At 46.7% G+C, this 16249-nt stretch overlaps 5 protein-coding genes across 6 annotated transcripts in view; 3 read left to right on the top strand and 2 right to left on the bottom strand.

Annotated features, from left to right (window-relative positions):
• LOC115769891 (bifunctional heparan sulfate N-deacetylase/N-sulfotransferase) overlaps positions 1–5608 on the bottom strand; it is a 70106-nt gene extending 64498 nt beyond the window's left edge. The window contains exon 1 of one of the 2 annotated variants that reach the window (XM_030714907.1): positions 5229–5608. In XM_030714907.1, coding sequence (XP_030570767.1) covers positions 5229–5256 — 28 coding nt within the window. In that variant the 5' untranslated portion in view covers positions 5257–5608. Of the gene's footprint in view, positions 1–4701 lie in introns of both variants that reach the window. The other variant, XM_030714908.1, reaches the window with a different exon arrangement.
• Positions 5609–5694: 86 nt separating this feature from the next.
• Positions 5695–9972, top strand: LOC115769890 (vacuolar protein sorting-associated protein 8 homolog). Its single transcript, XM_030714905.1, has 4 exons — positions 5695–5880; positions 5948–7261; positions 7317–8171; positions 8232–9972. The coding sequence occupies exons 1-4, from the start codon at positions 5788–5790 to the stop codon at positions 9657–9659; spliced, it is 3690 nt and encodes a 1229-aa protein (XP_030570765.1). The 5' UTR covers positions 5695–5787; the 3' UTR covers positions 9660–9972.
• Positions 9973–10051: 79 nt separating this feature from the next.
• On the bottom strand, positions 10052–12487 carry LOC115769892 (regulator of MON1-CCZ1 complex). Its single transcript, XM_030714909.1, has 7 exons — positions 12323–12487; positions 11783–12260; positions 11326–11718; positions 11010–11268; positions 10558–10957; positions 10302–10506; positions 10052–10248 (listed from the first exon to the last, which is right to left on the bottom strand). Exons 1-7 carry the CDS (start codon positions 12428–12430, stop codon positions 10169–10171), a joined length of 1923 nt encoding a protein of 640 aa, XP_030570769.1. The 5' UTR covers positions 12431–12487; the 3' UTR covers positions 10052–10168.
• Positions 12488–12576: 89 nt separating this feature from the next.
• LOC115769807 (gastrula zinc finger protein XlCGF46.1-like) lies at positions 12577–14015 on the top strand. Its single transcript, XM_030714775.1, has 2 exons — positions 12577–13107; positions 13168–14015. The coding sequence occupies exons 1-2, from the start codon at positions 12652–12654 to the stop codon at positions 14005–14007; spliced, it is 1296 nt and encodes a 431-aa protein (XP_030570635.1). The 5' UTR covers positions 12577–12651; the 3' UTR covers positions 14008–14015.
• Positions 14016–14336: 321 nt separating this feature from the next.
• On the top strand, positions 14337–15889 carry LOC115769806 (zinc finger protein 883-like). Its single transcript, XM_030714774.1, has 2 exons — positions 14337–14813; positions 14866–15889. The coding sequence occupies exons 1-2, from the start codon at positions 14355–14357 to the stop codon at positions 15781–15783; spliced, it is 1377 nt and encodes a 458-aa protein (XP_030570634.1). The 5' UTR covers positions 14337–14354; the 3' UTR covers positions 15784–15889.
• The last annotated feature ends 360 nt before the right edge of the window (positions 15890–16249 follow it).

The raw sequence follows: 16249 nt of genomic DNA on the forward strand, positions 1-16249 counted from the left end.
TAACAGGCAATAGAAAGCAGCTCCGTCCACATTAAGAATGTATATCCTTGATCAGGACGATAAGTTGAGTCAATCTATGTAAAATCTTGCCATCTATAAGAGCTAGGGACCTGAATTAGGAACGTAGATCCTTCTAGTGCCCGCGAAGTACGAGTATGTATCCGATCATTAATAACTTTACGAGAAAATAAAAATTGATACTAAATTGCTATTTTTTTTAGTAAATCTCGCCAAAGTTGACAAGTAGCTTCTAGAAAAGTATATACAGATCAAGTCTCTTTCATTTTATTGAAGTTCCAGGGTGTTCCCTAATCGTGCACTCCCGAGAAGAGCGTCAACTCGTATATTTTTACTTGCATATATTTTGGAGCATATATTTGAAACTAATTAGTTTCTAACGCATTTTTTCACACCTCCCTCTCCTCCTGGGCGCTTCTCATTTGACAGCTCTGGCAGCCGCCGTCAGAAATGAGGGCACCCCATCACAGCTGGGACAATAGCAGGACGGCCACAACAAAGCAATTATTAGCGCTGTCATTAGCACCAAACCCCGCATCCCGCTGCCAAAGGCGGCACCAACAGAAAATTGGCGGCTCTGCTAATTAGCTGGTCACAAGCAGCAGGTTTAACGCGATTTAAATCGATGAAGGTGCAAAGCCCACCCACATGCATAGGAGGCAACTCAGTAGATACATAGGGTACAACATAGGGACTGCTTCTTTTATAAGCTATGCTTAAGCTTGGTGCATAATGAAAAAACTTTGTATAGAGGACGCCGAGCTGGCCGGGGATGAGTTCTTCGAGCGTTAAGCCCGCGAGCGCTGCTAAATCCAGTTAATCGCTTTGCTTTGGCGCGTTTTGAGTTAGACTACAGTCGCGCTCAGTCAACCCCAAGCACGCCTGACCTCACCGACAGCATCAACTGCGCTGCCGTCCTGCTGCCCTGCTGCCTGTGGCGGGTTCATGTCCTGGCGCTGCTTTTCGTGCGGCTTATTTGGCATTTTGCTTTTCTCTTGCCAGCAGATCACAATAAACAGCGCAGGCAGAAACTCAAACAACGCTCAGCTACTTCAGGCAGCGAATCATTTGTGCTCGTATCAAGAAGACGACGGCGAACCAGTTTAAGCCAAAGCCCCCACCTCACTCTCTCCAAAGCCCCTCTGCTTGGCTTCTCCAGCAGCTTAATTGTCTGGGGGGGGCAAATAGTGACTAAGCCGAATGCATTTTCTACCAGCCTGATGTATATACTGTGGTGGCATAGGCAGCCGCAGCAGCAGCCAATCTCAGCTACCATGCAACATAAGCCGCAGCAAAGACGATTTCTTAAAGGCCCGGCAAGCAGGCAAGAGGCAGGCCAAGAGCAGCAGCCATAACAGACAAAGGAAACAAAGGTATTCAAGCGATAGGTAGCATTATTAAAGATCATTATGTGAAGTCCAAAGATCGCAATCAATATCCAGTTGATAATTTACTTTCGAATAGTAGGCAAACAGCTGGAAATGGCAATAACTGCAGCTCTTCAAATGAACAGAACCCTAAATCTTGAAAGCCACACTTAATGATATTCCCAGTTGCAGAATTAATTGACGATAATTTAATTACGGAACAACTATAAAAGCGGTAAGTACAATTAGACTGTTGAGCAATCGTGACTGTCAAAAGCTGAAGAAGCCTTAGGATTATTTTATAAACCTGTTCTTAAGAGCTTCATTAAAGCAGCTATAAAGAAAATACATTTTTAATGGGCCCAGTGCAATAAAATTATAGTTTAACTAAACCGAGTTTAATCAGAAGGCTTAGAATTATATAACTTTATCTAAACCTAAGACTGCAGAGAAAACACACTCTGATATAAAAATTAACAAAATGATTTGCAACAAACTCTTGTGTCTGGCTTATAAAATGCATCTCAAATTCTAGCTCTGACAAAAATGAAATCATATACATAAACATAACTTCATATTATTCTACCACACATTTTATTTCTACATTTAAGTGCAGAATTCATTTAGAAGCGACAGCACAAACAAAAAGTCAATTCCTATCAAAATCGGACCAGTTTTATCCAAGCTTATTTTAATGGGAAATATTATTTGATGCTTATTTGATTAAATGTAGTTATTGTTATTCATTCCAGTATAATTTTAATATGCATTTTGATAACAAGAGTTTAAGAATTCAAGCCACAAACAATAATGCATAACTCATAAAAATTGATTGAGTTTTGACAAATTTATGACAATTTTAAATTATTTCATTTTAATGCATATTTATTTCGCTTTGGAAATCAATTATGCTTTATTTGCCAAAGGAAAAACTATCTGAAAACTAAAGATATACATATTTTCGATATGCATCGATCTAACTTATCAGAAAGCTATTAAAGATTATTTCAACCGTGTGCAAAATGTAGCAACATTTCTTGGAAGAAAAAGTTGTATAATCAATTAGAACTAGTCTAATCAGCGTGCATGATTAGAAATGTTATCAAATCGGTTGCATAGCACAAAGAGACAAGGAATGTTAAGCAATTCGGACAAGTTGAATGCCAACAACAGCTGTGGCGCCTCAACAAACTATGCTTTCGGGCGGGCGGAGGGGGGGGTTGGGGGATCGGTTATCAAGTGGGCGGAATGTCGGGACAATATGTTGCCAGCTGTACAATGGGCCACTTAAGCGACAACAATAAAAAATCATTAGAATGCCAATGGCAGCCTGTGGCACAGGATGCACAGGATGTATGTATGCTAACCCCAAGCAGAAGCTTGCAGCCGCACACACACGCACAGACATACACACACCGATACATATAGACGCCCACGTAGTCAAGAGCGGCTCGGCTGGGCACTTCATAAATCTACAAGGCGTATGAAATACGAGTATCCTGTGCTGAGTGCAGTAGCCAATCATGTTGCATGCTCCAAGGACCAAGCGGCATGTAGAAGTTGCAAAACAAAAACTTTCTGACATTGTAACGAGTACTCTTTGCGCTCGTGCCCAAGGGCAGGAGCTGGAGCAGGAACAGGGCACACAGGAAATATACAGAGGACACACACAATGCACGATTGCCTTTGATTTATTAACAAGCCGTCGTTTATCATGTGGCCAACAATGGGTTAAGGCCTGAATTATACCCACGACCAGACACAGAACCCACAATTGCAAATTTGTTCGACTGCAATCGCCGAATCAAAAACACATATGAGAGACACCGACCCCGCCCCCGTCACACCACTCACAACATAAACAAATCATGAAAAGATAAACAAAACAAACTTATGGGAATATGCTATATATATGTATGTTCTATATGAAGAATGGGGACGCAGCCAAGTTTATTGAAATTAAGATATTTTCCACAACCAAAACGCGGTGTAGCAACAAATTTTTTGATACTAAAAACGAACGGGAATATGCTCATAACTCATGTCGGAAAATATATTTTCTGTTGTTGCTATTGTTCTTGTTGTTGTTGATTTTATGGCCTGGTCCCTTCTCTAATATTTATGTGGCTGTTGACCACGTTCGGGAAAAATTCGAATCGGCATCAAGAATCTAGAATCTGAACCGGTCGCCAGCGCGTTGAGGCGTTAAATTTCCATGTGGGCGTTGAACGCACGACCGCCGCAAACCCAAACAAGTTGAAGGAGTTGCCGTCGCCAGCGTCGCCGTCGCCGTCGCCGTGGACGACGACTTGGACGACGCCGCGTGGGTGCTGAACACCAAAAGATAAAATGTTGACCAATAAATTTAGTGACCATGAAAGACAGATGAAAAGCAAAGCTGCAGCTAAAGGAGCACAAAGCGAAAGCACAATAATCAACCAGAAGGCCAACAACTAAATCGTAACGAATTTTAAATGCCCTTCCTCGAATCATTATCAATTAAACCGAAGAAAAAAAGAAAGGTTATACAATGAATATCGCCGCATTTAAATGCCGTAAAGATTATATTTTTTAGTCGACGCTTGCAAAATTGTAATCGACATATTTAAAAAACAATATAAGGTAGTTCAGGGGATTTTCATTCAAAATATATATATACATATATAAAGTTATACAATCTTGCTGACAACTTTTATTTTCAGAAATTGTGATTCCCCCGCTTAAAAAGATTATCATTTCTATCATCATTAAAGGAATGTTGCCAACGAAAAAAAGAAACAATACAAGCCATGCAACATTTGAATAGGGTACAAAAATGTGGAAAAACTAGCGCATACGACATGTTAAAGATGTTGACTAAAGGGGTTACGAGGGAGAGATGTGTGAGTGTGTGTGTGTGTGTGTATGTGTGTGTGTGTGTGTGAAACTGCTCCAGAAATGTCATTAACGTGCTTTGCTTTGATGTTATTGTAGCTGTTGTTGTTGTTGTCTTATCTTGACAAACGTAAAACGGCTCTGCAACAGCGCGAGTCTGCACTTGTGTGCGTGTGTGTGAGTGTGTCTGGAAAATTACCTGCAAACGCGCCGCTTTTACTAATTGATAAGTTTGTATTTATGTGGAAGTCTCTTGCGCTCGCTAGTTAAAAGAAATTAACTATGTAGATTTTGACGCCAGGCGGCGCAACAAAGCCAAAATGACACATGCACACACAAACACACACAAACACATACAAATATGGGCCTACAAGTTACTGTTATGTTTGTGTTTGCGTGCTAAAGAGAACGGAAATAACTTGAGTTGCGCTCTGCGGCTTACCTGTCGCATCTATGTTTCAATTAATGCACGCACACATTCGCACATGCTGCTGCGCTGCTGTTGCTGCTCTGCCCGCCTACGCATGCAGCAGAAACAACACAAACGTGTTGCGCTCAGCTGGCCTTGCAGCGAATGAGATGCACAAAACACACGAGGCGAAAAAGTTATCGTTTTGTTGTTGCTACAATGTATATTTGGCACGTGAAACGGCATCGGCATCGGCATGCGGCTGTTTTGTTGTTGGCATTTTTTAAATATTCGCACACAAGTGCCTTTTCATTTGCATTTGTTTACGTCACGGCACCAACACACTCACATGAATTGAATGACGCGCTTACGTTAAAGAGAGAGAGTAGCGCAAAAACACAAACAAACAGCAGCAACAAAGCAAAAACCGAATTACAAACAGTCACAAACGGGCATCGAAATAAACAAATTTATTTATAGCCGTGTTAGCACTTATAATTACAAAACTGATTAGTTATAGGCACTGCATTTTAATTTGGCAGCCTCTTTGTTTTTCTTACTTTTTTTTTTTGGCCAAGCGCGACTCATGCAAAAATCGTTACTTCCACGGCCGCCCGCAACGCGCGTTGTTGCTTCATATTCCGGTGGGCACTTCGCGCACTGTACACTTTATTGCTGCCCGCGGGCGTCAATTATTATTGTTGTTTTACGCACATTTCTATTGTAAGTTATACATTCAATTAACTTTAATGTTCAATCACGAAAATTCCGTGCGCGAACGCCAATGCGACTGGCCACAATAAAGGATAAAATGAAACTGATGAAAGAGAGAAACGAAACGAACAAAAAAAACTACGACGCTGAACTAGTTCACAGCTGACTGCGAGGTATCGCGGTTAGAGTTGCAATTGCTTTATTACATATCGATATGTCACACACACATCTGCCGGTTCTTACCGATATTTCTGTTAACCATACGAAATTAGTCGCTGCACTGAGAAATATCGATAAAATGGTGGGCGTACAGACGTTCATTGATAAAAATTGAGATCAAATTAATAGATTAGTATAATAATAAGAACAAAATTAAAGTAGAAAGCAAGCACATCATTGTGCAGCATGGCTGAGTTGAAGGCACCTTCATTGCAATCGCTGCTGGAATCAGATCGCGGCTCCACGGACAGTTTGCAACTTGATTTTGAGTTTGAAGGCGTGAGTATTAAAATGAAAACAATGGCAGTGCAAAATTGATTGATTAATTACCCGTGAAAACGCTTAGCTGGACGATGTCGAGTTTGCCATACCACCCACCGATGTTTTGCCCACGCTCGAAACGGTGCTCAGCGAATTCGAGGCGGACTCCGACGTGGCCTCTGAGCTTGGGATGCCGGTGCCGCGAGCAACGCCAACACCCTCAATCGGCGAGGATTGCGGTGTGCGCGCCGATGGGCGTGGCGGCAGCGGCTCCGGTTCCATAATGCGCTACACGCTTCTGCATGGCATCTCGGCCCAACTGGCCTCAGCCGCCGAGCGCGTCAACGCTGGAGCGGCCAGTGCCTGCGCCGTGGCGGCGTACATTGCTGTGGGCACCTCTCACGGCCACATACTCAACTTTGATGTTACACAAACGCTTCGCTGGGCTCATCAGGACAAACACAGCCAGGGGGCCGTCTCTAGCCTGGCCTTCAACGGCGATTCCACACGCCTGCTGGTGGGCTATGCACGCGGTTTGGTTACCATGCTGGACACCCAGACTGGTGATGTGCTGCGCGAGCTATTTGATGTGATAACACCGAACACAGGAGTACTGCACGTCAAGTGGACATCACGTTCCTCGCTGGCGCTCTGCGCGGATGCCGGCGGCTCTGTGTGGTCGCTGAGCTTTACACGCAAGCTGGGCATAAGAGGATGCAGTTCGCGCTGTTTGTTTTCGGGCGCTCGTGGTGAGGTTTGCTCCGTGGAGCCGCTTATCATGGACGCCCAGGGGCGGCACGAACTGGATCAATACTCCATTGTGGCTCTGGCAACGCTCTCTAAATATTTTATAGTCACGGTTCGTCCACGTTTGCGTGTCATCAAGTATCATGCACTGCAAGGACCGGCCGACTGCCTGCCGCTGCTGGCGTGGCATCTGGTGCTTATACAGGCGGCGGACACGAGTCGGTCCATCGATCCAGTCATTGTCGTTGGCCGCGGCAATCAGCTCTTCTTTCACCAGCTGTTTGTAGCCAATGGACGCATCACTTTGCTGTATCTGCGCCATGTCCAGCTGCACAGCAGCCTGCTTTCCGCCCACTGGCTGGGCCCCAAGTGTGTGGCATCATTGGACACGTCGGAAATATTACACTTGGTGGATGTGCGCTCCAGTCGGGAGTTGGAGTGCATGGATATGGCCAATGCAGGTCTGGTCTACGGCTCGGCGCAGTTCAAGGGCCTGGCCACAGGCGGCAACGTCTCTCCCGCCTTTGCCTTGGCGGGTACCAATGCCTGCTACAACTCGGTGGTCTCTCGGGGCACGCAACTCTATGTGCTCGGCGCGCGCTCTCTGCACATCATAGGTGTGCGCACCTGGTCGGAACGCATTAGCTATTTGGTAAATCGAAATTGTCGATTGTATATGAAATGTACTAATCCTTCTGTGCTTGTAGGTCAAGAATCATCGCTGGCAGGAGGCCTGTCAACTGGCCTTGGATGGCTATATAGCCTCTGCAGAGCGTCCACGAAAGCGTGCCCAGGCCAAGGAGCGCATCATTATGCTGTTCAAGGAGTACATAGCCAATTCAGCACGTGCACCCGAATACTGCCTCGGCGCCATTGTCAATTGTCTGATAACCATCGGCGAATTGGATCTGCTGTGGACGCAGCTCTGGGAGCGGCTGCACAACAATACGGAACTCTTTCTGCAGCACATTTCAGAGCATATTGAGCAGGAGACCATACATAGCGTGAATCCAGTCATATCGCAGGCTCTCGTGGACTATTGGCTGCAGCATTCGCCTGCCAAGTTAGAGCAGCTGATCCTAAAGCTAGACTGGATGTGTCTGGACTTGAATCAGGTGCTGAAAGCAGTCAAGCGGCATGAGCTGTATCGGGCGCAGCTCTATCTCAATGCATGCGCCTTGAATGACTACACGAGTGCGCTGACGGAGCTGTTGCCGCCATTAAGGCCAGACCAAACGGATCTGGGCAACTGTTTGCTGGTCTATATATCCAGCTGTTTGGCCGGTCGTCGCTTTCCCAGCGGTGACATACCAGAGGAGCAGGTGCAACAGGTCAAGAACGACGTATTGCGCTGTCTCACCTCACAGCACTCGAGTGCCAGCCCCGTGGATGAGCTGCCCTATCCATATCTGCGCGCTCTACTAAAATTCGATACACGAGAAACTTTAAATGTCATCTCGCTGGCATTCCAGGAGCGCGAGTTCAGCAACGAGCTGGGCTTTTCCCATCGCAAGCGCATCATCTATCTGCTGCTTGAAATTATGACGCCCGAGAACGCAACAGTGAGTGGAAAAAGTGGATTTATTTATAATCTGAAGGACTAATCATTTATTCATTTTTAGTGGGCGGAAATTGGTTGCTTGCTGAACTTTATTGCCCAGCAGATATCCACGCAGTGCCTGCCGTGCGACAAGCAGCTGCTTGAGCGTGTGCTCAGCTACCTGGCGCAGGAGAACATTGCCAACGAGAGTGCGCGCCAGCACTCGGAGCGGGAGAGCGCCTGGCATGAGCTACTATCGAGCAATTGCCTGGCAGACATCAGCAGCGATGAGGAGCAATTGGAGCTGGCGCAACGTGCTCACTGCTACTATGTCGTAGAGTATCTGCTAGAGAAGCTGCACCGCTACGACAACATACTCGAGTGCCTCATACACAACCAGGCGCGTCATGAGACCATGTTTGCCTACATGGAGCGTCATGTGAGCGTCAGCGAACGATGCATCTATCAACAGCTGCGTCATCACCTTGGAAAGCTGCTGGAGATTAATGCAGCGGAGACAACGCGTTTGATTGCTTTGCACTATCCGGACAAGATTAGTGAGCTACTAGAGCTGCTTAGTGGACAGCAGCTGCTGCTGTTTCGTCTGCTGCAGTGCCTCAATGAGAGACATTGCGAATTGCAGCCAGCGTTAATGGAACTGCTCCTCGAACTCTATTGTAATTTGGAAGGCGCCGATGCAGTGCTAGAATTTTTGCGCACCAGCTCGGGTTACCGTCTGGACAAAGCCATTGACATTGTGGAACGGCACCAGCTGCAGCGCGCTGTCATCTACCTGTACGAGCAGCAGGAGAGCTATGCGAAAGCATTTGATCTGTCCATGCAGCTGCTGCGTGATGCCAATGTAGATACAGCTGCAAAGGAAGCTAAGGAAATTGCAGAACTGTTGGCGCGCTCGGCCCAGACGCTGCCTGATAAGCAGCTGGAGCGTTGCTGGTTTACGCTGCTGCAGTATATACTGCCGCAGCAGGATCTGCAGTCCATTACCAAGTCCATGCTGCACGAGGCCTCGCAGCACATTGATCTGCACAATCTGGTGCAGCTCATCATGAACACGCACAATGTGTCCACCAGCTTTGGCGACATCAAGGATTTGTTGATGAGCATGCTGATTAGTTCGCGCCAAGAGACAGAGGCGCTGCGCGTTGCCGCCGATACACTGTGCCAGAATCTGCATACAGATTTGTCCGAGCAGCGTCGTGTGGCTCGTCGCGGCCTCTGGGTAACGAGCATGCGTTGCCTCATCTGCCGGCAGCGTTTGTATGATCAGACGCCAGTGCTTGTGTTGGGTCCATGTGGACATGCGCTGCACGAGCACTGTCGGAATGAAGCAACGGCACTGCAGCAATGTCCACGCTGTGGTGCAGCGGTGCCCGTTGGGCAGTTGTCAACATTACGCTTGCCATGTCCCAGTCAGCATTTGTTAAGCAGCTCCAACACCATGGAGCTCGGCTCGCTGCAGCTTAAGGCGCCGCCCAGACGTTTCTGCTAGGCAAACCATTCAATGCATGTATGTATTTTTTTAATATATTTATGTATATTCCATATAAATAGCCATTCTTTGTATTTATTGTAACCTCTTAATAATTTTGTGTTGTGTAAGTACACAAATGCAGTGTCAAGTATTATGGGTAATCATCCTGAGTGTCTGTGAATAGTTTAGCATCGGTGATATTTAGCACGAGATGCTTTTTCTTAGAATCAGTCTATAAATACATGTATGTATATTCATCTTTTGAGTATACTGTTGTTAAAAAGTTGGTTAAATGATTTAACAAATGTCGATTCAAAAAACCGTAATAATCACCAAAAATAAGTGTCACATGTTTGTCTAAAAGCACAGTCGTAAAAATTATAAAAGAAAAATATATGAATGTTTCCTTTAGTTATTTTGTTTATTCTAATTTAATTACAAGCTTAGGCTATTTGTAGACTCAAGTGTGAATACCCCAATCAATTATTAGCTAAATCACAAAATAAACTGAACAAACCCGAAAGGGCTCAGCTAATCTGCAACTTGTTGGCACTATCCGCGGCAAATGTAGTGTTATAGTGCTGTATAAACTCGGTGCATTGTTCGGCTGAAAAAAATGTTAACATTAATTAAATATATAAAAACCTGACACACACTCACCTTTGGGAAACGCCAGAGTCTCGTACATGCGCAAATTGCGCATCTGAAAGAATCGGTAGACGCTGTGGAAGATCAAATCATCTTGCGTTTTGTAGGCCGCCTCGAGGAACTTGCGCGCCGGCACCTTTTCTAAGCCCAGCGAGTTTTTGGCCAGCCGCAGCGCATCTATGACCTTGCCCTGGCCCAGCATGACCTCAATTATGATCTACAAATAACAAATTAGTAAGGGATTTACATGATAAATACATTAAATTACCTCATGGGCTTGAATTTTGCCCAGCATATCAATGGCCACCTGTGAAATGGCCGAGTTGACATCGGAGTGCGCTAGCAAAAAGCACGCAACAGACTTGGACTCCAGCAGCATGGAGTAGCTGACCAGGCGGCGCAGCGTATCAAAGCTACGATTGCGTATTAGCTCGCTGATGACCATTTTGCTCAGCTCCTCCTGAGCGGAAATGTTGTATTTGTTTAGGGATTGCAGGTACAGCATTAGCACAGTTTCCGTGTACGTTCGCTTGGTAATGGGCTGAAAGATTTGCACCATGTCCGATTGCTCGATGAGCACAATGGGCGGCGTTGAGTTCTTAGCTATTGTGCTCTTCACATTGGAGGGCAGCGCCGTTTGATTCTGAAGCTCCAACTGCACCCAGGAGCTGAGAAGGACAATCGTTATTAAGTCTTTGACATTTCGAGCATTTCACTCACGAATAAATCTTGTTGATCTTATCAAAGATGGTCTCCAGCACGGGCAGCAGCGTGCCCTTGTACTGATCGTCCATCAGCTGTCCCACCACCTTCAACAACATCTGTTTGCCACTGCTGCGCTGCAGCAGAAACTCAGTGAGACGTATGCGGTCCGAGATAAGACTGCAGAGTGGTTCAATGGATAGATTTAAATACCACATACAGCCCAGTTTGGCATCAATCACAATATTAGGCTGGAAGAGTACCCAGTTGGTAGAATCTGCAATGGGTTTCGACATTAATAAAAGATTTGATATGACTACAGTCAACAACATACAAAGCTCGCACTGCAGAATTTGGCCATCAGGGGAGAGCGAGGGCAGCTTGAGTCCAAATGGTTTAATGGAGCGTCCTGGCGTAATGGGCGCATGGTAGGTCACATCATCGATCACCTCACCGCTGAGCGCAATATCGAAGAGCAGCGATGTCGCAGTGGCCTGGTGATGTACCACTATCAGGTTGTCCACAGTGTTAATGGCAAAACGCCCAATAAGGCTGAGACGCAGCACATGGCATTTGCGAGGCGCCAGACCAGGCCCATTTAACAGATGCACTTCGACCTCCATCATGCCCGAGGCGCTGTTTGATTGCAGTATGAGCACGGCCAGCACTCCATATACTCTACCCAACGTTACTTTGCTCTCCTGCACCTCGCGACCTGGATTGCCCACTAAAAGAAACGGGAGCAAATGAAGATAGGCTCGAAAACGTTCATTAAATATTGGGCTACTCACAGTCCACTTTGGGCAGCTTGGTAATGACCTTTTGCTTTACCAGCACAGGCACCAGGGTGTTGCCCTCTGTGGTGCACAGCAGCGCGACATTGGCATCACAGCACCAGGCAAACCATTTGATGCTTATGCTCAGCGCCTTTACCGAGCGCACCTGTCGCTTCTCGGGCAGAATTTGAAAGATTTCCACGCCAGTGTTCGATATGAGCGCCAGCTCGCGATTGTGCACCCAAACGAAGCCATAGATCAGCGTTTTGACCTGATGCGTTATGATGTCCTGCAACAGCGGCTGTTCGCCCTGAAAGAAAACAAACTCTACCGCGTTTTCCTTGCGTTGCACGGCCAGAATTTGATTGTCCGGCGAGAATTTAATGGAGCGTATAGCGCCTCCACGATCACTCATGCAAAACGTTATCACAGTATCCTCCACGGGGCCCTTAACCACCACGCCCGTGGCCCCGCCCGAGCGGACTGCAAAAATCTAAAACAAAACAATGCTGCAGTTCATCCATTTCTGGCCTCACTGACTTGCCTTTCTGTTACCTGCTTGTTGGAGTCGTCGAAGAAGACATTTGTTAGCTGGCTGACGGCGTCAAAGCGTATGAAATTGTTAGAAAGATCAATATAGTGTATTCCATTAGGTTTTTCCATTGTTTTAAATGTATTGTTGTGCAGTCCAAGAATTTCTACGAGTTTTCCACCCACATATTAAGCAATAGTGTTGGAAAATGCCAAACTTTCAGTGACAGCTTGCAATACGCCCCTTTGCACACTGTCGCAATCAGCTGATTCCCGCATAAACAAAAATAAATATCTTGCACACTGTTCAGCAAAATTGCTTTGAATTTATTGAGATCTGGTGAACAGCATAAATGTCCATCTCATCCAAGTGCCGTGTGTGCATTTGCACACTCGATGCAGATGCTATATCCTATGACATGCGAAAACTGCCCAAGCTGGCGCACAAGTTCGTCACCTGCACAGATTTGTCCGTGTCCGATGAGATGCGGCTGCCAAGTGAGCTGTGCCGCGCCTGCCATGACCAGTTGGACCGTTTGTATGCATTTCGGGCCAAGTGCATAGCAGCCGATACGAAATGGCGCATGGAAATACTAGCCTTCTGCGATGATGAGCAGCCCATTAACGACGCCGCGCAGACAACGACTTCTGAAGAAGTCGTGGAGCTGAAGCAGTGCCGGGTAGAGGCAGACACCAACCAGCATCATGACCTGCCGGATACAGCCAATACAGAAGCGCAAGTGGAATCAAGCGTAGTCGTACCACCGCAGCAGATCACGGAAGTCAACTCGGAATTGGGTGCCGAACAGGTTTGAAAAGCATTGGCAATGTTTGTATTTAAGCTTCATTTCGGCCTCTGGTCATTTTAGAACCTTCCGCTGCAACAGCAAAAATCGATCTACAAATGCGATATCTGCGCGACGCAGTTCTTGGAGGAACATCGCCTACAAGCACACAAGCGTCAACATGGACTGATGCCCTATCCCTGCCCGGAGCCGGGCTGCGACCGCGGCTACAGCCACAAGAACACGCTAAGCGTGCATATGCGCAAGTGCCACAAGCTGGGCAAGGAGCACAAGTCGCACGTATGCGAATACTGTGGCAAGACATTCGACACTCTGTGGCGACTCAAAAATCATCGCTTCACCCACAAGGACAAATCGGAGCTGCCGTATGTGTGTGAAGAGGCAGACTGTGCCCAACGCTTCTCCAGCAAGCAGCTGCTCAAGGTGCACATGATGCGGCATGCGGGCATTAAAAACTATAGCTGTACCTACTGTGGCGTACAGAAGACGACACGGACCGAGCTCAAGATTCACCTGAACTATCATACGCTGGAGCGCACCTATTGCTGCCGCATCTGCTCCAAGGTGTGCAACAGCTCCAGCAATCTCAACCTGCATATGCGCAGCGTACACGAACGTGACCGTGCCCGTAGCTATGCCTGCAGCTACTGCGACCGCACCTTCACCCAGCCATTCCTTTGCAAGCAACACGAGCTGATCCACACTGGGGAGAAGCCGCACGAGTGCCCGGATTGTGGCAGGCACTTTAGACAAAAAGGCGCGCTGCGCACGCATCGCAAGATTCATGAGCGGGAGAGCATGGAAACAAATGCAAATCCAATCCAATCTCCAAACGATATAGCTGTGGGTGTGGGTGGGGGAGTTGGCAATGTGCCAGGACAAGTGGTACATGATTATGAGTAACCTAATTGGGCTCAAATTCGGTGCATTTACAGGCATAATTTATTGATACACAAACTTCTCATAGGCCAAGTATTCAGAAATTAATTGAATACTGTTGTAATAAAAACTAAACGAAAACTAAACCAAATAAATTTTGCCCAATTTATTGGCCAATTCCAACACTGAAAATCACTGTTACGTGAACTGTCACAGTTTTCGGTCACTGCTACTACTTACAGTCACCGATTCGGGCATCTCTTCTGTCGGCACAGCTGTTTCAAGCAAATAAACAGTAATAAAATAAACAAATAGCGTTTGTTGCACTTACAAACTGGGTCAGCGACATTAAATAAACCCAAATAAAGCCTATGACGTCAGCAAATATTCGCCTTAAGTGCCGCGCTTGCATTTGTACCCTCGATGCAGCTGTCGGCAGCTACGATATGCGAAAATTGCCCACACTGGCACACAAATTCATCACCTGCACAGGTTTGATCGTGTTTGAGGAGGATGAGGAGCAGCCGTTGCCAAGTGAGCTATGCCAGGCGTGTCATGATCAGTTGGAGCAGTTCTATGCATTCCGTGTCAAGTGCATTGCAGCCGATATACAATGGCGCGCTGAAATTTTAGCATCCTCTGATGCTGAGAATCCCAAATGCAGCTTGGATGCGGCGGCTCCAAAAGTCTCAGAGCTGGATGCCTACACTGATAAGAAGGTGCGAAAGAGGCGAGGAGACAAGCTCAGCACAGAACAATTGGCAAATGAAGAGACTGAAATAGAGTTGCCCGAAACTGAAGCCACAGTTTTGGATACAATAGGGGAACAGGTATATCTCTCCGGTACTCGCAAATCATTTGGCTAATTTTGCTCTTTTAAAGTGTGTGCCTGCCAAGCCAGCTGCGCCCGGCTTTCAATGCAACATATGCGACATGCGCTTCTTGGTGGAGCATCGCCTGCAGGCGCACCAGCGTCAACATGAAGGCCTCATGCCTTACCCGTGCACTGAGGCCGGCTGTGATCGAGCATTCAATCGTTTCCACTGTCTGTCGGAGCACCTGAAGCAACATTCGGGCACCAGCCGCTGGTTTAGCTGTGAGCAGGAGGGTTGCCACAAGATGTATCGCCACAAGCCCACGCTTATCATGCACATGCGAAGATGCCACAAATTGGGCCCGGAGCTCAAGTCGCACGTGTGTGAGTTTTGTGGCAAGGTGTTTAACTCGACGGCAGTGCTTAATGATCATCGTTACACACACAAAGACAAATCGGAGTTGCCGCACGCTTGCCAAGAGCCGGACTGCTCACGGCGCTTCTCCAGCAGAGAGAAACTCAAGGTGCACATGATGCGGCATGCGGGCATCAAGAACTTTAGCTGTCCTTACTGCGGCATGCGCAAGACAACCCGGAATGAGCTCAAGATACACATGAACTATCACACGCTAGAACGCACCTGGCCCTGCCGCTTCTGCTCGAAGGTGTGCAACAGCTCCGGCAACCTCAAGATGCACGTGCGCACCGTTCACGAGCATGCCAGAGATTATGCATGCAGCTACTGCGAGCGCAGCTTTGCCAAGGCGGACACCCGCAAATACCACGAGATGACACACACCGGCGAGAAGCCGCACGAGTGCGAGGAATGCGGCAAACGCTTCACCCAACCAGCGGCCTTGCGCACACATCGCAAGATCCATGAGCGACAGCGCAAGGACTCCAACTCGGCTGTGTATACGCTATTGATGACAGCTCCGACTGACACAGCTGCTGTTAGCGTTGTGCAGTTGGATGGCGGCAGTTAATAATCTTAAGTTGCAACCGAATCTCTTTAAGAAACCAGCCAAAGATAACAATTTTTTTGTCTACACCACTTTCGCAATAAAATGTGTATTTAATTGGGTAATAATACACTAAGATTGCTATATATCACCTCTGACTGGCCTGCACTCACTATTTGCATGCTGTGTCTATCGTCAAAGTCCAAAGTTCCTTAGTACAGTAATCACTCACTAGAACTTACAGAAATTAGAATCGAGGTTTCACAGCATTAAGCATGAAATTCTTTCTTTGAGAACTATTTTATTACCTTCTTTATTTGACTGGACTTCGCTCGTTAAATTTAATGTATGGTATATACAAGTATATAAAAATTAGCCCTGGCTGTGTAAACGAATCGTTCCAATTTGCGAACGGCTACTGTATTATAGATTGGCATAGTACGTCAGCACATGACAGACCAAATGGACTTTGAGCTGAACAAAAATGTTC

Source organism: Drosophila novamexicana, unplaced genomic scaffold (genome assembly GCF_003285875.2).
Source record: "Drosophila novamexicana strain 15010-1031.04,08,12 unplaced genomic scaffold, DnovRS2.1 tig00004554-arrow-pilon, whole genome shotgun sequence".
In the NCBI taxonomy this organism is placed as follows: domain Eukaryota; kingdom Metazoa; phylum Arthropoda; class Insecta; order Diptera; family Drosophilidae; genus Drosophila; species Drosophila novamexicana.